Below are 25,033 nucleotides of genomic sequence, written 5' to 3'. Positions count from 1 at the left end.
ACCGGGATGGCGGCCGTTTTGGAGTCGCTGCTGCGCGAAGAGGTGCCGGTCGCAGCCGCCGTGCGGTGGATCGCGCGCAGCACCCCGAGTTCGGAGGTAACAGTGCCGACGCGCCCTCAGGCCTGTCTGGAATGCGCTTCCCGCTGGGGACGCTGCCTCAGTCCCTTCTCCCAGCCGGCTCTGGTTGACGGCCCGAGCCTAGGGCGCTTCTCTGGGCGCCACTGCCGGGCCGCCCACCCTGCGGCCTGAGCGACTGGCGGCCGGGGCTGTCAGCTGACCCTTTCGCCTCGCGACCTATGCTTCTTCCCCAGGATAACTCCGATGTGGCCGCTCTGAGCGCGCTTCGGCCTCTGCGGAAGGAATTCGTGCCGTTCCTGCTGAACTTCCTGAGGGAGCAAAGCAGCCGCGTCCTCCCGCAGGGCCCCTCAACCCCGGCCAAGACCCCGGGCGCCTCGGCCGCCTTGCCAGGGAGGTCAGGGGCCCCGCCACGGGGTGGCCGTGGGGCGCGCAGCCAGCTTTTCCCTGCGGCCGAGCCCCTCAGCACCACTGCCGAGACGCCTCTGGCCCGCCGTGCGGGCCGCAGGCGGGGGCTGGGACCGGGGCCGTCCCGCGAACGAGGAGGTCGCGGCCCCGGGGGCCCGGACGAGGCGGGCAGCGGCGAGAGCCCGCCCTGGGCCGGGGGCCGGAAGCCTCGGGGCTCAGGCAGCCCCGGCAGCCCCAGACACTCGCTCTCTGATCCGCCGAACCTCAGCAACTTGGAGGAGTTCCCTCCCGTAGGCACCGTTCCTCCTGGCCCTGCAGGGTGAGAATCGGCCCTTAGTGCAAGACATTCGCTAAAGCGGGGCTGGGCTCCCCACAGTAGAACGTGCGATGGATAGAAGGCTGAGAGGGAAGAAGCTGAGGGGCCGCGGGTGGGGCGGTTGAAAGGGGCCCTGCTGTTGTTAACAGGCTGATGTGAGAAAAACCTGTGATTACTCTCAGCAGGACGAAACCTTCTCGAAGGATCAACCCAACTCCGGTGAGCGAAGAGAGGTCGCTTTCCAAGCCCAAGACCTGCTTCACCTCACCCCCAATCAGCTGTGTCCCCAGTTCCCAACCCTCAGCCCTGGACACTAGCCCTTGGGGCCTTGGCCTTCCCCCAGGGTGCAGAAGTCTGCAAGAGGAGCGGGAGATGCTCAGGAAGGCGCGGTATGGCTTTGCCGCCACCTGGGATGTCAGCTTCCCTCTTGTGCGGGACTTGCAGGGATTTTTCCTGAACTTGATTTCTCCCTTGGGGATTCTGGGTTTGCTTCCTGGGCTCTTGATATCTTCTTGGCAGAACCTGAGTATGGCTGTCTCTGGAAAGCCAGGCTGAGTAATCCTGCCATCCCTCTGTTCACGTAGCTCCACGCAGCTGCAGCAGTCACCTACCCCGGCCTGTCCCATCCCAGAGTTGGGGTCTCCCATCCCCAGTCGGACGGGAAGCCTCACAGCAGAACCTGCTGACCCAGCCCGAGTGTCTTCTCGACAGCGCCTGGAACTGGTAGCCCTTATCTACTCCTCGTGCATTGCTGGTGAGTGAGAGCAGAGGGAGCTGTGGTGGGTGTGCTTGCCAACTACAGGGTAAGAGAATGGGTGTCAGTGGTGCCTAATGTTATGGCTTTTTTTTTAAATATCTAGAGAACCTGGTTCCAAACCTTTTCTTGGAGCTTTTCTTCGTCCTTCAGCTCCTTACTGCCCGGAGAATGGTGGCCACTAAGAATAGTGACCTTGACTCAAGTCAGGGCACCCTAGGTCAGTAAGCAAGTCTCACTTTGAGAACTGAGGTTTGCAGGTGGGATAGTTCTAACTAACCATTTGCTGTTGTCCTAGATCCCCTGGAAACGCCCCTGTTTCAGAGCATCCATGACTGCGTCTTCTTTGCGGTGCAGGTTTTGGAGCACCAGTTTCAGTGAGTTTTCCTAGCTGAGGCAGTGTGTTTAGTCTCATGTCTGTCTGCTTCTAGCCATTCGGGATGCATGATTGTGCTTAACATAGATCCTATGGCCCTAGACCTTTCTCACCTATTTTCTGGTTGGTTGGTTGGTTGGTTCTTTTGAGACAGAGGCTTACTATGTAGCCCTTGGCTGGCCGTGAACTCCCTTTGTAGACCAAAATAGCCTTGAACCTGCATAGATCTGCCATCCTCTGCCTCTCAAGTACTAGAACTAAAGGCACCTGTAACAAGGCTGTGAGTTTCTCCCCTAAAGAAATTAAATAGCTGAGTCTGGTGCCAAGCCTGGATTGCAAGTTAAAAGACCGGCCCAGGTTGCAGAAAAATGCAAAACCAGCTTTGAATCTTAGTGAGATATAGTCTCAAATAATAAATACCAAAGGGCCTAGTCTATAAATCAGTGGAGCGCTTGCCAGCCATGTGGAGAGCCCTGTATAAGACGAAGAAAGAATAGTAATAATTAGACAAGGAGGCTGACTTATGTTTATAGCTATGTCTATGTTCCTAGCTTGCTCTCTTGATCTCAGCTCCATGAGGTCTTATTCTTCACCCTTTATCAAATTAATCCTTAGCTTATAACTTTGCCATACTTAGGCTTAAACACTGCCTTGTGTGTCAGGTGTACTTTGTGCTTGTAGCCTGTGATTCAGTCTCAGTCCTATGTGCTCCTGTCTTTTCAGGGTTCTCTCCTACCTGGACAAAGGGACCTTGAAACTGCTGGCTGAGAATGAGCGGCTGATGTGCTTCTCTCCAGCTCTGCAAGGCCGCCTCCGAGCTGCTTATGAAGGCAGTGTTGCCAAGGTAGTCACCCCACTTAGGTTCCTAGTAGCCTAGACATTTTGTAAATTCACACAATCTTCATGGTGTCTGTCAGGTGGGCTAATTCTGGACAGGAATAAGGAGTAAAGTCTTCTAACATGATTACAGCAGGTCTTATTTCCTAATGTTGTTGGTATGTTTTAGGTCTCTCTGGTGATACCACCCTCTGCTCAAGCTGTCTCCTTTCAGCCAGAAACTGACAATCGTGCCAACTTCTCCAGTGATCGAGCCTTTCATACTTTTAAAAAACAGAGGTGAAAAGAAGGGACCTGTTGAGGAGGGAATAGAAAGCAGTTTACTGTCATAGAAGTAGGACTTAGGTGCTAAAAGTGGTGGGTTAGTACTGTCAGGCCTTTTCTGACAGTCATCATAAAGCCTGTTGGCTTCATTCTGTTTCATGTCCACAGACCTGAATCCCTGAGCTTAGCCAACCATCTTAGGGTCAACTTTCCCTGTCCACAGATGCCTATGATGTGCTGCTGCTGGGTCTGTAACATACCATCATGTAGAGAACTATGGAGGTTAAGGATGGGCTGTGGGTAGGCCTATCTTAAACCTTCCAAGCAAGGGAAAGTGCTGTGGGAAGTGGGTGAAAGGCAACGGGGATTCAGCTGATCAAGCTTGCATATCTTTCAGGGATGTGTTCTATGAGGTGCTTCGAGAGTGGGAAGATCACCATGAGGAACCCAGCTGGGATTTTGAGAAGGGCTTGGGTAGCAGGATCAGGTGGGTGCTCTGCCCTTGCTCAGTTTTCTCCTTGCTCTGACAGTGAGCAGCAACCCAGTGATGTTTAAGGTGATTGTTGGGAAGCTTTGCCCTGTGTCTTCCTCAGTCTCTAGTTGTTGGTAACTACCTAGTTGAAAAAGGATTTCTGTCTGTAGCTTCTCATACTCAGTGGCAAATGCTTGGGAAGGGACAAAGCTCATAGATCCAGGCTGCATAGGCAGATGACCAGGTTGTTGACCAAGTGTCCTTTGTCCTTGTCTCCCTTTCACATTGAGCACGGAGTTCACTGTCACTGAGCATGGCTTGAAGATCTGAGAGGGCATTTCTTGGTGGGTTAAGTCTGTCTAGCCTGGAGGAATCTTGGTGATGAAGGGAACACATCTTACTTTCTTCTGTGTGGGCCTCCTGGCAGTCTTCAGTAAACAGCCAGAATATGTTGTTTAATCTCCTTCCCATGTGCTGTATATCTGCCCCTTACTCCTCAGAGCCATGATGAGTCAACTGTCAGCAGCCTGCAGCCACAGCCACTTTGTCCGGCTTTTCCAAAAACAGCTTCTCCAGGTAACAACTGCAGCAGCAGCCAAAAGATGTGGGCAGCCAGATAGATCAAGGCTAGCACTAGGGACCAGGTGGACCACCTGCTAGATTCTGGCTTAATTTAAAAGGATTTCTACTTTTGGTAGTTGAAATTGCCTTCTCTGACCTCATGCCCTTACCTAACCTCCCAACTACCTTACCTTGACTTGTGCTAAGGTACTAAGAGAGGTTAATAGTCAGGATCCTTTCAAATTCTACTTCTAGTGACCTGAGGTAAATGTTGCTTTGTAGTTTCTGTCTCTTCTCCTTTCAGTTAAGAAGATAAACCCTCCATAGTGCTTGTTTCTTTCTTTCATACCTAAGGTCTCACTCATGCTAGGCAAGTGTTTCCCACTGAGCTATATCCTAAGCCCATTTTTTTCTTACTTTGTTTAGTCTTTCTTTCTCATGGGTTTGTTTTTGTTTTTTCTCTCTCCTCCCTTTGTGGACATCTCAGATGTGTCAGAGCCCTGGCAGTGCTGGGGGATCCGTCCTGGGTGAAGCTCCAGATGTACTGAATATGTTAGGAGCTGACAAGTTGGGACGGTTGCGGCAGCTCCAAGAACGCCTTGTAGCCCCTCAGAGCAGCGGAGGACCCTGCCCACCCCCCACCTTCCCAGGCTGTCAAGGCTTCTTCAGGGATTTCATCATGAGTGCCAGCAGGTAAGCGTCTCCTGTGTCACACCAGGAGAAAGACTGAGACCAGGAAAGGTTTGGTTTCCCCAGAGGGCAAATCATTGGACACGTCTGGAAGTGATTTCTGTGTTCTATCATTTATATTTGCTGGCTCTCATCTTTCTTCTGGTTCTTGCACCCACATAGGTAATACCATTGTCCTTTAGCCTCCCCATCTTCCTTGTGCGTCCTTTCTGGGGTACCTCTTCTAACCACTAGTTGTTGTTGTTCTTCTTCTTTTAACATATTTCAGTGATTTTTTTATTTTATCTTTTTCTCTTCCCCCACCCAAGCTTCCATTTTAATCAGCATCTTATGGATAGTTTGAGCTTGAAGATTCGGGAACTCAATGGCCTTCCCCTGCCTCAGCATGAGCCTGGTGATGAAGATGGGGAGTCAGATGTGGATTGGCAGGTTAGAAAACAGAATAAGGGAGACGATGGGGTCTGATTGAGGAGGGAAAGGATATATGTTTAAGGGAAACTTAATGGATTTTAAATTGTTCTAGAAGACTTACGCAAAGGACATTGTTTCACTTGATTCTTTATGCAGGGTGAAAGGAGGCAATTTGCTGTAGTGCTTCTTAGTCTTAGACTTTTGGCTAAATTTCTGGGCTTTGTGGCTTTCCTACCATACCGAGGACCTGAACCACCCCCAACCCGTGAACTTCAGGACTCTATTCTGGCCCTCAGGAGCCAGGTGAGTGCATGGGAGATCTAGGTAAGGAGGACCTGGATAGCCCAGCAAAATGTGGAGGCTGACTGGTTTCCTTGGCTATTCTAGAAACCTGGCAGGTTAGAGGGTGGTCAGCCCCTTTCAAGGGCCTGCTTATTGACAAAATCCTGGCTTTCTCAGGTCCCTCCTGTCCTAGATATACGGGCTTTGCTGCAGCAGGGATTGTGGGCCCGCCGGGCAGTACTCACTGTACCCTGGCTGGTGGAGTTCCTCTCTTTTGCTGACCACATTGTCCCCTTGCTGGACTACTACCGGAGTGTCTTTACTCTCCTGCTGCACTTACATCGGTGAGTAGAGCAAGACTTATTGGCATAGCCCTGTTACTTATAAAGAGGGCCTAGAAATCTATACGTCTTTGTGGTTCCACAGCCATAATGGCCTCAGGAGAGGCAGGACTGTGATAGTTATTTTCCATTCCCTTGGTCCTTCCGTCGATCTTTTGGCCTAGCAAAGAAGGATGTGAGGTGCAAGCCTCACTGAGATCCTATTTGTCTTCTCAGTAGTAGTGTGATTTCAGTCTGATTTTGCGAACTCCCTTCCCAGTGATAGCTTTTATTTACTCCCTTCTATCCTTGGCACAAGTCTGTTTATATCCTCTGTTTACCTTTTAGGAGTTTGGTCTTATCGAAGGAGAATGAAGGGGAGATGTGCTTCCTGAACAAGCTGCTACTGCTTGCTGTCCTAGGCTGGCTTTTCCAGGTAGATAGGATGGGCTGGATAGGTAGTGGGTGACTGCTGTGGCAGGGCAGGAAAGCTGTAGAGTCTGAGCAAGGCAGGGACAGAAAAGGAAGGTTCTGAGAGGGATGGATATTTATTGCTCTGGCTTCAGAAGACAACTTGCTTGACCCGAGGCCCCAGTAGATGAGAAAGTATGACAAGTCTCAGAGTGACAATGGAGCTCTAACTGCCTTCCTCTTACCAGATACCGACAGTTCCTGAGGATTTGTTCTTTCTAGAAGATGGTCAGGTAGATGCCTTTGAGGTGGACACAGCTACTTCAGAGCATGGTTTGGTGAGTGTTGGGGGTCAAACCAGGGTCATGTGAATCCCAGGAATTAGTTAGAATAAGGGCCCACCAGCAGACACACTAGGAAAGACTTAAGATGTTTCTCCTGCTTGACTCCCATTTCTGTGCATTTGTGAGGAAAGGGGCACTGCCTTCTCCTTCCAAACTTGGCCTGTTCTTCCGCAGGACAGTGTGCCTGTTGTGGACCAGCAGCTGCTGTATACCTGCTGCCCCTACATTGGTGAGCATCCCTGTGTCCCCTGTGGTCAATGCATGTCTTATCATGGACACCCAAGAAGACTTGATTCCTTAACACATTGCTCTGTTCTTAGATTTTCTGGGCACTTTATCCTCTTTGCTCCATAAAGGCTATGGTGTTTGGGAGAGGGGGGTGGTAATTTTGGAATTAAAACCTTTGAATCCTCTACAGGAGAACTCCGGAAACTGCTTGCTTCCTGGGTTTCAGGCAGCAGTGGGCGGAGTGGGGGTTTTGTGAGGAAAATCACTCCCACTACCACCACCAGTCTGGGAACCCTGCCTCCCAAGACCAGCCAGGGGTTGCAGGTAAGTGCAAAGGGTAGGGTAATGGGGAGGCAGAAGGGAACCCTCATGGTACTACTACTTCTTTCTCCACCTCCTGCCAGGCTCAGCTTGCCCAGGCCTTTTTCCACAACCAGCCACCCTCCCTGCGCAGGACTGTAGAATTTGTGGCAGAAAGAATTGGATCGAACTGTGTCAAACATATCAAGTAAGAGTGGAATGAGAGCCCTAGTTTTTTTTTTTCTAAAGACTTTTTTTTAATGAATTATTTAACTTTATGTGCATTGGTGTGAAGGTATCAGATCCCTTGGAACTAGATTTGCAGACAGTTGTGAGCTGTTATGTGGGTGCTGGGAATTGAACCTGGGTCCTCTGGAAGAGCAGTCAGTGCTCTTAACTGCTGAGCCATCTCTCTAGTCCCCAAGAATCCTAGTCTTAATCCCTTATTATTTTCTTCCTTTAAATTCTTAGCACCTAGTTGTCAAACTGAGCAAATTCACCCGGGGGAGTCAAGAGGCTGAAATTATATCCTTTGAAGGGCATTTTGACCAAATTTCTCTGTTTCCCTTTCCTCTTAACCCAGCTAACTGCCCCCCCAAACCTTGTTCTCTCTGATAAAGGGCAACGCTGGTGGCAGATCTGGTGCATCAAGCCGAGTCACTTCTTCAGGAGCAGCTACTGAAGCAGAGAAAGCAAGGGGGAGACCCAGCCCAGCTGTTGGAATTCTTGTGTTCTCAACTGTGCCCCCATGGGGCTCAAGCATTGACCCAGGGGCGGGAGTAAGAACTGTTGATCTATTTGACCCTCCTAATCTCCTGAAGTCTCCTCTTGGTTTTTGTTAACTTTTTGTTTCTTTGTTTTGTTTTCTGAGACAAGGTTTCTCTGTAGCTTTTAGAACCTGTCCTGGAACTAGTTCTTGTAGACCAGGCTGGCTTCGAACTCACAGAGATCCACCTGCCTCTGCTGGGATTAAAGGTGTGCGCCACCACCGCCCAGCTAGCTTTTTGTTTCCTGAGATAAGGTCTTACTCTAATCTAGGCTGACCTGACCCCAAAGTCCTAAGTGCTGAGATTATAGGCATGAGCTACCACACCCAGCTTCCTTTAGGGTTTTCCTCTCCTTTCACATTCCTCTTGTTCCATTTCTTTTCTTTCCACCCCTTCTTTGCTCTGATCCCTTTTCTGAAGGGTATGTCTTTGGGAATAAAGTCCAGATATTAAATTGGAAGAGTGTGTGTAATGTAGGGCTAATGGGTGGGTTTCTCCTTCCTCCAGCATCTGTTGTAGGGCAGGAGAATGGGCAGCACTTCCTTCTGAGATAGCATTTTTAGGTCACAGACCTGGTGCTCTTGGGCATTTAGTTTGTAAGTCAGTCTACAATATCTAGATGTTGACCTCCTCCTGTCTTTTCTCAGGTTTTGCCAAAAGAAGAGCCCCATTGCTGTGCGAGCACTGTTGCCAGAAGAAACTCCAGCTGCTGTACGTAGGAAGGAAGCCTGCAGCTAGCAGGCCAGTAGGCATGCATGCATGTGCTCCTATGTGTACACATGCACCTGTGTGAGGCTGCTGTAGGGTAGGGTGGGTCTTGAACTGTAGCATCTAATGTTGTACCCACCTTCCCAAATCCCTGACTCAGCAGTCCTTCTCTGCCACAGGTTCTAAACAGTGCAGAGAACATTGCTGTGGGGCTTGCAACAGAGAAAGCCTGCTCTTGGTTGTCAGCCAACATTACAGGTGAGGTCTAGGAAAGGAGTGACTGAACCTAGTTTTTAAAGGTAGACAGGCAGGGTATTGAGCAGTTTGTGGGAGGTTAGGTGAGCCAGTTAGAGCAGTGAAAGGTGTGGGTTGTCATGGCAAGCCCATGCAAGGGGACACTCTAGTGACTCCATTCTTGTTCTCCCTCTGCCTGGCAGCGCTGATTAGAAGGGAGGTGAAAGCAGCCGTGAGTCGCATGCTACGTGCCCAGGGTCCTGAGCCAACTGCCCGGGTGGAGCGGAGGGGCTGCTCCCGAGCCTGTGAGCACCATGCTCCCCTCCCCTCCCACCTCATCTCCGAGATAAAAGTACACAGCTACCCTACTCCCTTTGGCTTTCCCACTCCCTCTCCCTGCTGCTTGTTTCTTTTTTCACATTGGCTTCAGGATTTGTATAGAAGCTTTGTGTGTTGTCTGGCTGGTTTCTGTTTCTTGCCATACTAAATGGGATTACATAGAGCAAAGCTGAATTGGTTTTCCTAAGATTTTTGTTCTAGAATCACCCCAAAAGTTAGATCTAAAGGGTTGTTTTTTGAGACAGGGTACCACTTTATAGCTCTGGCTGGCCTAGAACTCACTGTGCATATCAATTTAACTTCAGACGTACAGAGATCCACCGATGTCTGCCTTCCCAGCACTGGGATTAAAGGTGTTATGTCACAACAACAGGCCAGATCTAAAGTTTTTAACTAAATGCATCTTATATATGTGGTAGAAATGGCTGTAAAGTATAGTAGAAAAATGGGGGAGGGGCATTTCAGTGTCTGGATGTGGTTTCTGTACTACCATGTGGGTGATAATGGTAGCTGTTAAGCATAAACTGTCCATTCTAATGGATATTGAGACTTGGATTCTCGGCTATTCTGGAGGCTGGGGCAGGAGGATCACAGAACTAGGCCAGTCTGGTCAACTTAAATAAGACTGTCTTAAACATTTATAAAACAAGTAGATAGTGTAAGCTTTACATATTATCCCTTGGTATAAAGGTGGGGGACTGACTCTATTATATTTATTTATTTATTTATTGGTTTTTCGAGACAGGGTTTCTCTGTGGTTTTGGAGCCTGTCCTGGAACTAGCTCTTGTAGACCAGGCTGGTCTCGAACTCACAGTGATCCGCCTGCCTCTGCCTCCCGAGTGCTGGGATCAAAGGCGTGCGCCACCATCGCCCAGCAACTGACTCTATTATAAAGGAAGAATCAGCAAAAACAAAAAACATGGTCCAAAATGATTTGGTTTTGTAAATAAAAGTTTTATTGAATGCAGTCATATCCGTTTGTTTATATGACTGCCTTTTTGGTACCAAAGCAGAGATGAATGGTTGGAGCAATATTTAGGCCTTGAGACTCCCAAGGACTAAAATACTATCTAGTGGTCTGGGAATAGAGATGTAGAATAGAGACTAGAAAGCAAAGTCCATCGGTGGGGACTGTAGGAAGGAGAGGGAAAGGTGCAGGCTAGATAACACTTCTCGATATGCAGAAGATTTCTATTTTGAGATGTCTGAGAAGGTGTTAAGACTCTAGATAGGACAGTTTCTCTAATGTTTTAAGATGCCTTCTGGGAATTGGTTAGATGTTTTGTCTCGAGGTGAGTAACATCTTTGGAGCTCTCTGGCAGCTCACAGTCTGTAGGCTTATCATTTCATCTACTTCCTGGGTTGTCAACATAATTGTTTATCCTAGCTGTGCTATACTGCCTGAGCCTCAGGCCTAAGAACACCTTGACCCAGTTGCTTCACCCCCTTGGGCTCTGTTTTCCTTCTGCCTCACTCCACCGGCTGGTTTCCATCCCAAACCAAGTTTCTGTCAGCCTGGCATAAGGTCTCAACACTGCTCTCTACAGGATGTGCTTTCCCTGGCCGCGGGGCCTCGGGACCCTGAGGAGGGAGTTTCCCCAGAGCATTTGGAACAGCTCCTAAACCAGCTGGGCCAGTCACTGCGGTGCCGCCAGGTGAGATGTGGCATGAGCCACATTGGCTTAGGGCCAGTCCTTAGACTAGTAAGAATGATGTTCATGTCTCCCACTTTTCCCCTATAGTTCCTGTGCCCAACTGCTGAGCAGCATCTGGCCAAGTGCTCTGTGGAGTTAGCTTCCCTCCTGGGTATGGTTCTTTTTCCATCAAATCCCTCATGCCACATTCCTCAAACCCCAGGGTTAGATACAAACAAGATTAAGAGCGTGGGGCATGCTCTTCTGCCTCCATTTAAACTTTCTCTTTCTGTAGTTGCAGACCAGATCCCCATCCTAGGGCCCCCAACACAACACAGGCTAGAGCGAGGACAGGCTCGAAGGCTTCTGCACATGCTGCTTTCCTTATGGAAGGATGACTTCCAGGGGCCAGTTCCACTACAGCTTCTACTCAGCCCAAGAAATTTGGGGCTTCTGGCAGATACTCGGCCAAGGGAGGTAAGTCAGGCACAGGTCCTCTGTCTGTAGTTTTGGTTTCTTTTGGGGTGGAGGTTAGATATATGTGTACTATGTGCGTACGTTTTGGGATCCCTTGGAACTAGGGTGGCTATGAACCACCATGTCAGTACTGAGAATTGGACTTGCCAAACAAATGCTCTTAACCTATGACCATCTCTCTAGGCCCATATGTATGGATTTTCAAATAGGATCTCACTCTAGTCCTCAGCATTCTTCCTGCCTCTGCCTTCCAGGTGCTGATTACAGATGTGAGCTATCATGCCTACCTAGCTCTTTCACTCATGCTGTGTGTTAAGGGGATTCTGTTATGTGTGGGGCTGTACTTATTAGTGAGCACTGTTCGTGCTAAATCTGAAGGTCATTAATTGGATAAACTAGGAGGGTATGGGCTTCTAAAATTTCCCTGTCTCTAGCTCCCCCAGCACTCGGGCTACAGATAAATACACACACAGATTTCCAAATGCAGGCCATTATGTTTACACATCAGGCACTTTACTGAGCTCTCTCTTCATCCCTGCAAGTCATGTTCTTAACATTGTTCAGTGCTTCATCCCAATGTTTTTGTTTTGTTTTTTAAGACAGGGTTTCTCTATGTAGCTCTGGCTGTCCCGGAACTTGCCCTATATACCAGGGTGTTCTTGAACTCAGAAGTCTGCTTGACTCTGCCTCCTAAGTACTGGGTTTAAAGACACATGCCACCACTATTGCCCAGGTGCAGCAAGTGCCTTAACAGCATGCCGAGCCATCTAACTCCAGCTCTCTTTTCTCTTGGGACTACTGTCCAGTCCTCAGTCCCTACTGTTAAGAGTACTGTGTGTGGTCTTGACAACTTTTGGCCTTCTCTGTGGTGTTTTACAGTGGGACCTGTTACTGTTCTTACTCCGGGAGCTGGTAGAAAAGAATCTCATGGGACAGCTGGAGATAGAAGCCTGTTTGGGCAGCCTTAATGAGGCCCAGTGGCCAGGGGTAAGGAGTCTTAATCTCTTTGTCTTATATGAAGAGAGAAAATGTCTCATTTGTCCTAAAGATTGCCTGTGTAGCCCAGGCTAGCCACAAGCTTGCATTCCTTCTGCTTGCTGAGTGCTGGGATTTCAGTTGTGGGCCCATCATAGCTGGCAACTACATGCCAAGTGTTTCCAGTATTGGGTTTGATCTGTGTGGCTACTTTGCAAGACTCAGAAGACCAAAGAAGGACAATTGGAAAGCAGCACAGCACAGTGAATATTCAGGACTTGAAAGTCAGATTTCAGCATATGTTTAAAATGTTCTTGTGATTGAGAGCAAAACAGTATCCATAAAATAAGATTAAGACTTTGTGCCTCAGCTTCCTGTCAGAGTCCACTTTCCCTGTTAGAACTTAAGCCTTAGCTTGCTAGTCTGGACAGTTTCTATTAATTTTTTTCATAGAAGGCATTGGGTGAAATACCCGGGTTGTCAGTCTCTCCACTGTCTGTGAGAGCTTGTTTGGGACTTAACCTTTGTACTTGTTTTCAGGACTTCTCAGAAGAATTATCAACACTATTTCGCTTGTTCTTAGCTGAGCCCCATCTGCTAGAACCCCAGCTAAGAGCTTGTGAACTTATGCAACCAAACCGTGGAACAGTGCTGGCCCAAAGCTAGGGCTGGGAAACAGCCCTCTTGGGCATGACTCCAGAACCTGCCTCCTGTGCCTCAGAAGGAGGCACAAGAGCCCACTGCACGCCTTGCTGGGGCAAGAGTGGCCATACCTGTAATCAGGCTTACTGCTTCTAAGTGAAGGAAGTGTGTAGCTGCAGAGCATCCACAGACAAGGGCCTCAACACCTGAAGTCTAGAAGAAGGAGAATCGGATTCAGAGTCACAGTGGAAAAGCCTAGGCTCCAATCTTGGAGCAGAAGGAAGGCTGGCGTTTCTCATTTGGATGCTAAATGAAATGCATGTGTGCTGGTCAGTGCATTTCAAGCCTCAAGTTGCTGCTATCCCAGCATTTCTTAAAACTTATTCTGAGAAATCTTGATAGGCAAAGGACTGCTTTACTTGAGAAAGTTAACAAAACATGGATTTGGAAGTCTACATTTTCTCACCTACAGAAGCTGGACTGTCACCCTACCCCCAAATATTGACAGCCTATTAATAAGGTAGGACACACCTATGTGAAACTTGGTCTTACGTGGACCTTCACCTCTTTGCAGGGACTTAGTCCTCAGACCAAGCATGGTATAGAAAATTAGGGGTTTGGGTCTTTTATAAATAAAACTTTTAACAAGGTCTTGATGGCTATTTTCCCCTGCTTTTATCCCCTTTCTTAAAGCAGGCCTTGTGCATTGCAGTGAGTGAACTGACTTGTCTCTTCGTGATGCTTGCATTCTTTGATGCTGAGACCCAATCTTAGAGATACAATCTGCTATGAACTATTGCCATCTACTGTCGACATATTCCCTGCTGCCTAGGCTGGCCCCATGGCTGGCAGCTTTGGTGATATCTGTATTGTTGACTCTGGAATGTCTAATTTATCTCAGAAGTTACTTTTGACCAAAAGCAGTCTTCTGGGTTATAGTTGTCAAGACCTCGTTATTACAAATGGGCAGGTGATTTTTAAGAAATTATTTTTACTGCACTTAGCATGTCTGCACATAGGCTATGGCACACTTCTAGAGGTCGGAGAACTTCTTGGAGTCAGTTCTTCGATCCCAGGGCTTAAATTCAGGTCATCAGGCTTGGCACCAGGCCATTTTGATAGCCTCTGGAACCATTGATTTTTAAGAAAGAAGACAGTATTTTGATAATGTGCTTTATCCCTAAAAAATAGTGGGCTTTTTGTTTTCGGAGTAAGACTTGGGCTTTAATGGAAGTATCAGAAGGTTCTCAGTGATAAATAAATCTTGAAGCCACATGTAAAATATTTGTATGCAGCATATCTTAGTTTGCTGCTGTCAAAAAGGCTTCTGACCTAAGGAAAGTTAAGCTTCTCTAAACTTAAACTCACTTACCCATTGGTGTATCATCTCCTTTTTATTAAAAAAAAAGATTTATTTATTTAATGTACATTGGGGTTTTCCCTGCACATATGTCTATGTGAATGTATCTGATCCCCTAGAACTGGAGTTACAGATAGTTGTGAACTGCCATGTGGATGCTGGGAATTGAACCTGGGTCCTTTGGAAGAGCAGCAAATGCTTTCAACTGCCAAACAGCCCCTGCTTAACTCCATAAAATGCTTGAGCATCAAAGTGTTTTTCCAGGTCAGGATTTGGCCCAGGGGCCTCGCCTCACACATTCACCCCAAACTTAGACTGCTCAGTTCTGTCAGTACTGGTATCAAGCCTAGGGAATTACTCCACCACTGAGCTTCAAGCCCAATAGACAGTCATAAATTTTCTTTTTCTCTTTCTGTTCTTAAAGGTCAGTATTATAAGGGTATGGTTGAACCACAGCCCTGCCCCAGAAAGCTGCGAGCCCTGGTAAAGGTGAGCAGTAGGCTAACAGCCAATTCTTATATTGTTTGGGAAAGCTTGCTGTTCAAATTGCAGGATTCAGCTATGAAGCAAGCCTTAAGGTGCACGCATAGAAACTTGCTCAAACGACTGATGATAAAGACAGGCAGCTAATGAGCTAGACGGGGGACTAGTCATTCTCCTTTCTGTACATAAGTACTCTTTTTGGGGATGTCTGATGTATCTCAAAACTTCCTTCTAATCATAAGCAGTCTTCTGGGTTATAGTTGGTGATAATTGTATTGTGTGTTCTATGGACAGAACACCTGGGACTTTCTAGAGGTAAAAATACTCAGCTCCCAACCTGGGGTGATCCTCATGCTCTCCAAAACCTGACTTACCCTTTTGTCTTTTGCAATAGGATCAGTGCAGGTCCACAAATATGGAAATACACTGTGGTCAACCATTGCTTAATATATAATGGCATAGTTTTACAACTACATCTATCTTCTTAAATAGATTCTTAGGGTTTTTTCCCCCTCCTGTATCCTTTAAATTTAAGTTACCTAGAGATGATTTAACTATGTATAAATAATTACAAGAAATTTTTGCTTGAATATCTTTTGATCTATGGTTAAATGGATGGATGTGGGACATGAAGTTACAGAGAGTTGACTCTGTGACAGATGGCTTACCATCTTATGCTAGATAGCCAACCTATTCCAATTCCTACAGTTGCTGAACTCATAGGAAATACCAGCACATGCATGTAAGCAGAAAATCTCAACTCTGGATCATAAGTAGATATGGCCATCATGACCCTCAAGGATTCCCCCCCTTTTGGTTTTTCCAGATAGGGTTTTTATGTATAGCCCTGGCTGTCCTGGACCTCACTCTGTAGACCAGGCTGGCCTCGAACTCACAGGTCCACCTGCCTCATGAGTGCTGTGATTAAAGGTGTGTACCACGACTGCCTGGATATTTTTTGTTTTGAACAAATATTTTGACTTTTTTTGGTCAGTAGTCTCAGTAAGGCACTTATATGAAAAGAGGCAGAAGCAGAAACTAAGAATGGTGGCTCATTGTCTTTAGTTTAGGACTTGGAAGTTTTACAATATTCAATTCTAAGGGATTAGAAAAATCTTGCAAAGAAGTATATCCTTTAGCCATTCTTATGTCTCCATAAGAGTACCCTTTTCCACCAAAGAGTTTGAGTGACAGAAATAGATGAGGTTTTTTGCTTGTCTTTTGAGACAGGGTTTCTTTGTACAGTCCTGGGTCTCCTGAACATAGCTCTGTAGACAGATAGACCTGCCTCTGCCTCTAGAATGCTGAGATTAGAGTGTATACCACCTTCCAGCACTAAAAGTAGTTTTTTATCCCTATCATTTCCGGAAGAACCTGGAACATCTTCAGTGTTCAGCCAGGCCAAGAGTCAAGATACAAGAAAACAATCCTTTTTCCATCTTCTCCTATTAGAACAATTAAACTCAGTACTTGAAGAGATGATTCAATACTTATTTTTTGTTGCTTGAGACAGGATCTCTTGTATCCCAGACTGGCACCTAAAGGTGATCTTGAACTTCTACCAGAGTGCTATAGGCATGTGCCACCACACCCTACTCAGTCAGTAGATTTATATAAAAAGTAGGTTCTAGGTGTGGTGGCTTATAATCCCAGCATTTGGGAGATTGAGGCATTGTGTTGGCACAGGGTCAAGAAATTAATCCTCTCCAAGACAGTCTGTTTGAAATCCCTCTTACCATGTCAGCAAGCAGCATGTAGCTCTTCCTACCTGTTACTGGTCTTCAGGCCCCACAGTAACCTCCCATTGTACTAAGCTCAAGGTAGACTAACTGTACCAGTAACACAGAGTGACCCAGTAGAAGTAGGGTGTGCGTGCATAGGTAAATACGAATAGTAAAGCATTTGTAAACACTCGGTAAGAAAAAAACAATTCTGAATCAGACTTTGGTTTGTGCAGTTGATTCTTTAAACTGGCTTGATCCTTTCTGTCACTTCATCACAAAATGGAGATGAATGTTGGAGGCAGATTCAGGGCACCCTTGGCTAGTGCTTGCCTACCAAGGAGGCACCTTGCCAAGGCACTGCAGTCCCCAGCTCTATAGGCTATACCTTTTCCAGTCTTTGATTGGTGTGTTGAGTCCCAGAGGCAGGAAATAAAGGTGAGAAATCGAGTTTCATTGGACAGGCAGGGCCAGGAAATTCAGGTTGCTCACTCTTCAGAGGTAACCAAGTACTAAATACTGATTTTGCTGGCAATGCTGGGCTGATGCCATTTGTATAGTTGGCTGCCACAGGCAGCCTGGGCTTCTCTTACCTCAGGGTATAGAAGCAGCTATGGAGTCTCAGGTGTTCTGGGCCTACATCTCAGCAGCTATCTCCACAGCCCAATACTAACTACCAAGGAAGGATGCCAGCTTGGCCACAACCAGCGGCTGCTGTTTGATAAAGGAGTTCAGAAGATGAGGAGGGAAGCCTGGTGCACCCAGCTCCACCTGGAAAGAGAAGGAAGAAGTGAAGGTGTACAGACAGACCTGGAACAGCCACTCTGGCAGTGGTGAGTGGAGATGCACATAGGCTCCTGAGTTTGGATCTAAGTACTGACCTTCCCCTCCCCAATGTTAAGGTGGAGTTGACCTGAGAATTGGAGAGCTCTACAAGATGGGGATTCTGCTCTGTTGCTGCCTTCAGCTCCAACAATCCATCTATTTCCTAAGGACACTATAGTCAGCCGTAATATTAAGTTAGTCCATCTCTGGTGCTGGGGCTTCACAAAGACTATAAACTTGCTCATTCCCCCTACTTTAATTCCCCTTGCTGTGAGCCTACTCTAGCCAAATGGCCTAGCAACCAGGGATTCTAGAAACATCCCAAGGTATTCCCTGAGATAAGATGCAGTGCTGTGTCACCTGGGCAAGGAAGATGACTCTGGTTATTTCTTTCCCCTCCATGATAACAGGCTGCAGGACCCAGGCACTGGGCAGGATCTCTCCTCGGACCATTTTTCTGCTGGGTCTTGGCATGGATGTGTCATACACAGACTGAGCTGCCATAATTGACAGGTGCCCCTAGGGACAGAGATACATGTGAGTTCTCTACCTGTGTAATAAAAAACAGGGACAGGTTTAAGTATATAGTCAGGATGATGACTTAAGCTACCTTATCCTAGCACCTGCTAATTGCACCTCAGCCCAAGTTCATCCCAAAACATTTTACCACCAGCAATATAGGCACCTCTTTCGCTTCCACGCAGACACAGCAGAAATCACGCAGCTGCTTCAGCGCACACAGTGTGGTGTCACACACCAAGTACACTAGAAGGACAGAAAGATTATTCCATGCTCAGAAGTCCCACTTTATTCCATTACTAGATCTCTAGCACAATCTTGCTGAGCAGTGTGGAGCTCCCAACAGTGCTGCTCCAACCCTCTACCTCTGACCCCTGGCCAGGCTTTCGGAAGCCTTCAAGCTTGGACTCACCCAGGCTGATACTGTTGGACACTCGCTGATGTAGCCTTGCTGTCTGGATAGGCTTGTGGTACAGAGGCCACAGAGTGGGATCACTCACAGCTGCCCACACATGAGAGAGTGGCTGTGACACCACACCTGCACCCAAGAAGCCGTGTCGAGTAGAAGAGAATTCCTTGTAGTAAAACTGCACCTCTTGTTCCTCACCCTGGTAGCTGGGAAACACAGGAGGCAAAATAGAGAGGAGGATATCAGCATGAGGTGTGACAGGAAAGCCAGGGCAGAGAAAGAGAATCATAGAAGGACCAAAGCACTACAAAAGAACTTACTTCCAGCCAGCTGTTGCCTGGCGGCTGAAGAGGTTGTGGAGATTATCTGAACAAGCAGCCATTACCTGGGGACAGAGGATAGAAGCCAGGTCTCTAGGTTCAACAGTTCTGCTAACGTTTACTAAATGCCCATTTATCAAGACGAAGACTTGTTGAAGCTCCCATGCCTTGGTGACCCTAATCTGCCTGGATTCTTTCCCTCCCCATCCAGCATAAGTCTGGCCATAGCAACAGGAGGGGGAAACAAGAAGGCACAGAGACTCACATCAGCCATTGAGGTGTTGACAATGTGTTTAGCCAAATCCTGGTAGGGAGAGGAGAAGCAGGTCCCTAAACTGGATAGGCTAAAGGGAGAGCAGCAGCCACTGCCCAGGGAGGCTCTGCGACCTACAACAAAGAGATGAAGGCTCTGTAATGACCTGAACACCAGCATGGTGGGACAGTGGTATGGGACCAAGAGTCTCGGGCCAGTTAATCTCAACAGTTATCATTCCCCAAGCTTCCTACTCACTGTGGGCTAAGCTTTTCCAGGTAGATCCGGTCAGATACAGCTGACTGTTCCTCACTGTGGACCGACCCTGCCAACCACCTATCCAAGTATCTCGGAAGTCTGGTACCCGAGAGTCCTCCTGCAGAATAGCAGATACTTAGAACAGGACATCCGGAAACATCTACTAGCAGTTGCAGTGGGACTTCAGGAGGTTGGATGCTGTGGTGGTTTGAATAAGTATAGCCCCCAAAGGCTCATATTTGCTTTGGAAGCCTTTAAGTTCTTTAAGTTCTCAACAAGGCTGACACTGTTGGTTACTAGAAAATGGCACTATTTGGAAGAATTAAGGAGGAAGTATGTCATTGGGGATGGATAGGTTTTGAGGTTTCAAAAGCCCATGCCAGGACCAGTGTCACTAATAAATCAGAATATAGTGTTCAGATACTGCTCAGCACCATGCCTGCCTGCTGCCATGATGATAATGGGCTAAGCCCCAAAACTGTAAGCAAGTCCCCAGTGAAATGCTTTGAGTTGCCTTAGTCATGTGTCTCTTAACAGCAATAGATACCAGCCAACAAGGCTTCATTATCCAGGCCACAGGCTTAAAGGGTTGCTTGCAGATCAGCTGCCATGGCAATCTGGATAACCAGTACATGGGCATGCAGCCCTCTGCCGAATGGCCACAAGCCAGGGTCATAGAAGAAGCCACCTGTATCATGGTGGCAGCAGGAAATAGGCCATCATGGGGGGAGGGGGGGCTAGTGTACGTAATAAAGTCAAAGTGAAGGGGAGATGAGGAAGCAGTGAGCTGTGGACAGCAGACCTTGGCCCTGACCAAGTGCAGCACTGAGCCTACTATAGGACCAGAGCCTCTAGATCTCTCTTATCTTTAGTTAGTAAACTACCCACCCCCTAAGCCAGCTGTTCCTCAGTGGAACAAAAACATGGGCCACTAAAGAGGAAAAGGCACCTGCCACCAAGCCTGAGGATGAGAGTCTGTGGGACAGAACTGATACTGAAAGTTGTCTTGTGTGATACGGTATGTGTATCATATGTACACACTAGATAAATGTAAAAAAAATTTAAATGAGAAACAGTTCTACCTTCTTCCTTACTCTCCTGCTGTAACAGTCTCAAGTCAGTTTTAGATCTGTAACTGTCAGGATCCATTTCACCTAATCACCGTCTTTCTCCACCTGCTTCCACCTCCCCCTTTTGACTAGATAAGAGCATTTAAACATACAGAGATGTCTTTCCCAGCATTGAGCTTCCTGAAGCCAATGTTCTGTCATCTCCTAACCCTCGCCTGTACAGCATCCACCAGAACTAGAACCATTTGCACTCACGACTCCTCCAAAAAACCACCATAGGCCACAATCCTGTGGGACCACAAGATGCTTTCAGCCCCATCTTCCTGCATCTTTCAGTAGGGTGTCACATGCCCATCAAGATCTGTTCCTCCAGCACCCAGGCTCTCTGCTCCCACCCGTGCTCTGTCTCAGGTTCTTACTGGCTGTCCTTAACCACAAACTGACATCTTGGAATTCTTTTGCACTTGGGCCAATGCCCTAGGCAACCTCACCCAGTGACAATGCTAGACTGGTGATTTCTAGCTATAATCATGAATTAATATTCCTAGGACAACTGGACTGGCACTGGGGGCAGGATTACATCAGAGACCCATTTTATAGAGCAGGTCAAAATTCTTTATGCTTTGTAGGTCAAATATCAGAGCAAGAAAAATGTAGCATTATTAAGAAAAAATTTTAAAGGCCAAAAAGCAGGAAAAGACTAGTTAGTGTGTAAGGTAAATAACGCCAAAAATCAAAATATAAAAACTATAGAAAAAAGACACAAAAACCCACAAAAAAGCTAAACTGCAACAGCACATTAAAAGAATATTCCTGAGCTGGGCGGTGGTGGCGCACGCCTTTAATCCCAGCACTCGGGAGGCAGAGGCAGGCGGATCTCTGTGAGTTCGAGACCAGCCTGGTCTACGAGAGCTAGTTCCAGGACAGGCTCCAAAACCACAGAGAAACCCTGTCTCGAAAAACCAAAAAAAAAAATATTCCTGGTATATAAAATGAATTCCAGGATATCCAGAGTTACACAAAGAAATCTTTGTCTTGAAAAACACAAATTTTAAAAAAGGACTAGAAAGATGGCTCAGTGCTTAAAGAGCACTGGCTGCTTTTCCAGAGGACCTGGGTTCAATTCTCAGCACCTACATGGCAATTTTCAACTGTCTGCATTCCAGTTCCAGGGTATCTGACACCCTCACCCAGACATAAATGTAGGCAAAATACCAATGAACATAAACTATAAAAAGAATAATACATCATGCATCCAACTATTTGGTGTATATTTAGAAAATTCAAGAAAGCAAGGATAGTTTCATTCAGCCAATATGAACAAATACACAAGATAGCAATGTCCAAAATCTGAAAAGTAGTGCCCTGGAAAAATCGTACATGCTCCCTTACAGTAAAAAATATATCTCAGTTTAAACTGGTATGAACTAATAGAAGCATCCCGCTAATGTCTGGAAAAAGATGAGGACACTGGTTTTCACCTGTTCAGGATCTAGCTAATGCAGCTACAGGGCAGAAGCACGAAGTAACACAGTAAGGACATGGTGAGAGGTCTAGGATTTGATATGACATGCCTACAGTCCTAAAGAGATGTAGAGAAGAGAAGCTATCCAATATGATAGCCTGTTTGCTGAGTGTGCCCAATGTGGCACATGTGACCTTAGAACATTTTGGATGTGGTGTCAAGTCACCTATTCCTCCACAAATACAAAGCAGATTATAACCTAACATTTCCAAAAGCAGCTACCAAAAAACACTGGGATTCCACAGAATGGCGAATGGAAACCTATATCTTCCAATGAACTGAGAAAGGAGCATAGCAGAAGAAACAAAATATCCCAGGACTTGCCCTAGCTCCACTGCCCAGAAAGATGGCTCCCTTCTGCAGGGGTGAAGGGAAACAAGAGTCCAGGATAACTCATCAGTGCAAATGGGACAGCCTGGCTACTGGGAAGACCCAGACCCCTAACAGGTTTACAGCCTAGCTAAATAAAGAACTTGGAATCTCCCTCACCTGGCTTTAGAAAAAGGATTCACTTTTAACTCACAGTGCAGCACCCTGTCCCCTTCCCTGCCACCTGCTGGGGTGCTGTAGGCAGAAGACATTTTGATAATGGACCTGTTTGAATTTGTACTGCTCTGGGCATCCAAAATCCCTGTCCCCATCTCTGGAGTCCCATAGAAATTTCACTCTACCGGCAACAAGGGGAGCCACCTCACGTGCGAGACCTGGCTTAGTAGTAGTGACTCAAACCTGACAAGAGCCTGTGGGAAACAACATTGACACAGAAGGGAAAGAGAGGGTAGAAGCTGAGAGGATTGTCCCAAATTACTAAAATGACAGGTACCAGTGAAACCTAGTTTCCTAAAAGCTGGAAAATCTAATCTAATCTTGGTAAATACTGATGGCCAACTTAAAAATCAAGTGGACATAAAAAAAAAAAAAAAACCTGATCTATTACAAGCAACAATACTGAAACAGCAATAATCTCCCAACAAAGAAAAGTCCAACACTGGGTGACTGCATTATCAAATTCTACCAAACCTTAGAAGTTAATGTCAGCTGGGTAGTGGTGGTGCACACCTTTAATTCCAGCACTAGGAAGGCAGAGGCAGGTGGATCTGGGTTTGAGATCTACAAGAGCTAGTTCCAGGACAGGCCCCAAAGCTACAGAGAAATCCTGTCTCAAACCAAAAAAAAAAAAAAAAAAAAGTTAATATCAATGCTCCATAAAACAGAAAGGAAAGGAACACAGCCAAACACATTCTAGGAAGCCAGGACTATCCTGTTACCAAAGCCAGCCAGATAAACACACAACAGCAACAAAACTAGAGGCTAAATTCTCTCATGAATTAAGATGGAAAAATTCTCAATAAAATATTTGGAAACAAAATTCAAGAATACACTGAGGAGCTGGAAAGATGGTGCAGTGGTTAAGAGCACATGCTGCAGCCAGATATAGTGGCACAGCCCTTAAGGCTAGCGCTCAGGAGGCAGAGGCAGGCAGATTTCCGGGCTTGAGGTCAGCCTGGTCTACACAGCCAGAGCTACATAATTGAAACCCTGTCTCAAGAAAACAAACAAAAAAGAACATGTGCTGCTTTTTCATAGGACCCCAGTTCAGTTCTTAGTGCCCACGTGACAGTTCATAGCTCTAACTCCATTTCCAGCAGCTGATGCCCTCTTGTAGCATCTATGAACACTAGGCACACACGTTACACATATAAAAATTCAAGCACACATACATGCACATAAATTAAATTTTTAAGAAATTCAACATAACAGAGAAACCCTGTCTCGAAAAACAAAAAAAAAAGAAAAAAAGAAATTCGACATACCATTAAAAAACAAATTATAAAAGCAATCCCACCCATAATAAGTGTTTCATTTAGTTATTTTGTGGCTAAGAATAAACTAAGAAAGTCAAAGACTTACACAATGAAAATTGCAAAGCACTGAAAAAATTGAAGACAGACACTAAAAGGCTCAGAGGTTAAGAGCACTTCCTGATCTTCCAAAGTACCCCACTTCAGTTTCCAGCACCCACATCTGCTTGTGACTCTACTCCAGGTGATCTGGTGTACACATTTACACAAACACACATACAAATGTAAGTAAAAAATGTTTTAAAATCTTTAAATTCAAATATGGAAATAACTCCCCAAAGTTGATTATTTGGAAGAAATATACAATTACATCCCCATAATACTCAAAGCAATTGACAGATTCAGCATAATCCTAATCAAAATGTCAATGCTATTCTTCATGGAAACAGAAAAAACTAATCCCTAATTCATATGGAAATGTACTTCCAAACAGAAATCCTAAGTGAAAAGAGCAAAGCTGGAAGGTTTACAATACTTGATTTCGAGGAATGCTAAAGAACCATGGTAACAAAGCCAATGTGGTATTGGCATAAACAGACCATAGAAAATCTAGAAATAAATCTTGCATGCACAGCCAACTGATCTTTCCTTCACAAAGATCCCCAAACAAACACTGGAGAATGGACAGACCACTGGAATGAGTGGAAACATACATCCAGAAGACTGGATCTGGACCCTCATCTTTCACCACCACAAAATTAACTCAGAATGGCTAGAAAGATGTTGTTTCCTGAGTGTCTTGCTACACATCACAAGTGACCCTGAACTCATGGTCCTTCTTCCTCAACATACCAACCGCTGGGATTACAGGTGCGTATCACCATGCCAGGCCTTAGTGTAAAATATAAAATTTAGAAATTACTACAGGAGGGCTGGAGAGATGGCTCAGCGGTTAAGAGCATTGCCTGCTCTTCCAAAGATCCTGAGTTCAATTCCCAGCAACCACATGGTGGCTCACAACCATCTGTAATGAGGTCTGGTGCCCTCTTCTGGCATGCAGGCATACACGCAGAAAGAATATTGTATACATAATAAATATTTTAAAAAAAGAAAAAATTACTACAGGAAAACAGAGAAAATAATTCAAAAGTGCACAATCAATGATTTTCTGAACATGGCTACAGAACTTTTAAGTTGACAGTTGAACTGGGCAGTGGTGGTACACACCTTTAATCCCAGTTCTTAGGAGGCCTCAGAGTCAGGCAGATCTCTGAGGTCTAGGCCAGACTGATCTACAGAATGAGTGCCAGTACAGCCAGGACTTAAAAATAAATAAATAAGTAAATAAGTAAATAAATAAATAAAATTGACAGTTGAGATTATATCACATGTAAAAGTTTCTGTACAGCAAAGAAAATGGCCAGCAAAGAGACAGCTGAAGAATTAAGAATGAATTGGTGGTGGTGGCACACACCTTTAATCCAAGCGCTCGGGAGGCAGAGGCAGGCGGATCTCTGTAAGTTCGAGGCCAGCCTGGTCTACAAGAGCTAGTTCCAGGACAGGCACCAAAGCTACAGAGAAACCCTGTCTCAAAAAAACAAAAATAAATAAATAAAAGTAGTGCATCTATGCATCTGCTGTGGGCGGTGGTGACACATACCT

At 46.3% G+C, this 25,033-nt stretch overlaps 2 protein-coding genes across 5 annotated transcripts in view; one reads left to right on the top strand and one right to left on the bottom strand.

Moving 5' to 3' along the window:
• Cdan1 (codanin 1) lies at nucleotides 1-14,253 on the top strand. 4 transcript variants are annotated; one of them, XM_005364318.3, is made up of 28 exons: nucleotides 1-96; nucleotides 312-802; nucleotides 985-1,188; nucleotides 1,384-1,553; nucleotides 1,660-1,773; nucleotides 1,852-1,930; nucleotides 2,653-2,773; nucleotides 2,936-3,045; nucleotides 3,428-3,517; nucleotides 4,003-4,078; nucleotides 4,551-4,756; nucleotides 5,062-5,182; nucleotides 5,321-5,467; nucleotides 5,624-5,790; nucleotides 6,115-6,202; nucleotides 6,426-6,515; nucleotides 6,696-6,750; nucleotides 6,940-7,073; nucleotides 7,154-7,257; nucleotides 7,670-7,828; nucleotides 8,464-8,527; nucleotides 8,704-8,782; nucleotides 8,962-9,110; nucleotides 10,646-10,753; nucleotides 10,841-10,904; nucleotides 11,028-11,209; nucleotides 12,089-12,196; nucleotides 12,725-14,253. In XM_005364318.3, exons 1-28 carry the CDS (start codon nucleotides 7-9, stop codon nucleotides 12,848-12,850), a joined length of 3,696 nt encoding a protein of 1,231 aa, XP_005364375.1. In that variant the 5' UTR covers nucleotides 1-6; the 3' UTR covers nucleotides 12,851-14,253. The 4 variants fall into 4 exon arrangements, with proteins under 4 accessions (XP_005364375.1, XP_026643556.1, XP_026643557.1 ...); XM_026787755.1 differs by having other exon boundaries at nucleotides 982-1,188; XM_026787756.1 differs by lacking the exons at nucleotides 11,028-11,209; nucleotides 12,089-12,196; nucleotides 12,725-14,253 and having other exon boundaries at nucleotides 982-1,188; nucleotides 10,646-10,923.
• Nucleotides 14,254-15,720: 1,467 nt separating this feature from the next.
• Stard9 (StAR related lipid transfer domain containing 9) overlaps nucleotides 15,721-25,033 on the bottom strand; it is a gene marked incomplete at its 5' end in the record, with an annotated part of 52,037 nt that continues 42,724 nt past the window's right edge. The window contains 7 exons of the mRNA XM_026787860.1: nucleotides 15,721-17,161; nucleotides 17,576-17,734; nucleotides 17,901-17,980; nucleotides 18,147-18,349; nucleotides 18,464-18,528; nucleotides 18,729-18,850; nucleotides 18,975-19,092. Coding sequence (XP_026643661.1) covers nucleotides 17,060-17,161; nucleotides 17,576-17,734; nucleotides 17,901-17,980; nucleotides 18,147-18,349; nucleotides 18,464-18,528; nucleotides 18,729-18,850; nucleotides 18,975-19,092 — 849 coding nt within the window. The remainder of the gene's footprint in view (nucleotides 17,162-17,575; nucleotides 17,735-17,900; nucleotides 17,981-18,146; nucleotides 18,350-18,463; nucleotides 18,529-18,728; nucleotides 18,851-18,974; nucleotides 19,093-25,033) is intronic.

Source organism: Microtus ochrogaster (genome assembly GCF_000317375.1).
Source record: "Microtus ochrogaster isolate Prairie Vole_2 chromosome 14 unlocalized genomic scaffold, MicOch1.0 chr14_random_1, whole genome shotgun sequence".
Classification (NCBI taxonomy): domain Eukaryota; kingdom Metazoa; phylum Chordata; class Mammalia; order Rodentia; family Cricetidae; genus Microtus; species Microtus ochrogaster.
The sequence above is the reverse complement of the archived record's forward strand: the minus strand, read 5'-3'. Positions and strand labels throughout refer to the sequence as shown.

Excerpts from the sequence above, each read along its gene's own strand:
- Cdan1 (XM_026787755.1), top strand. The coding sequence starts at position 7 with ATGGCGGCCGTTTTGGAGTCGCTGCTGCGCGAAGAGGTGCCGGTCGCA. Across the intron at positions 5,183-5,320 it reads AGTCAGATGTGGATTGGCAG|GGTGAAAGGAGGCAATTTGC; the intron begins GTTAGAAAACAG and ends TTCTTTATGCAG. Across the intron at positions 9,111-10,645 it reads ACCTCATCTCCGAGATAAAA|GATGTGCTTTCCCTGGCCGC; the intron begins GTACACAGCTAC and ends TGCTCTCTACAG.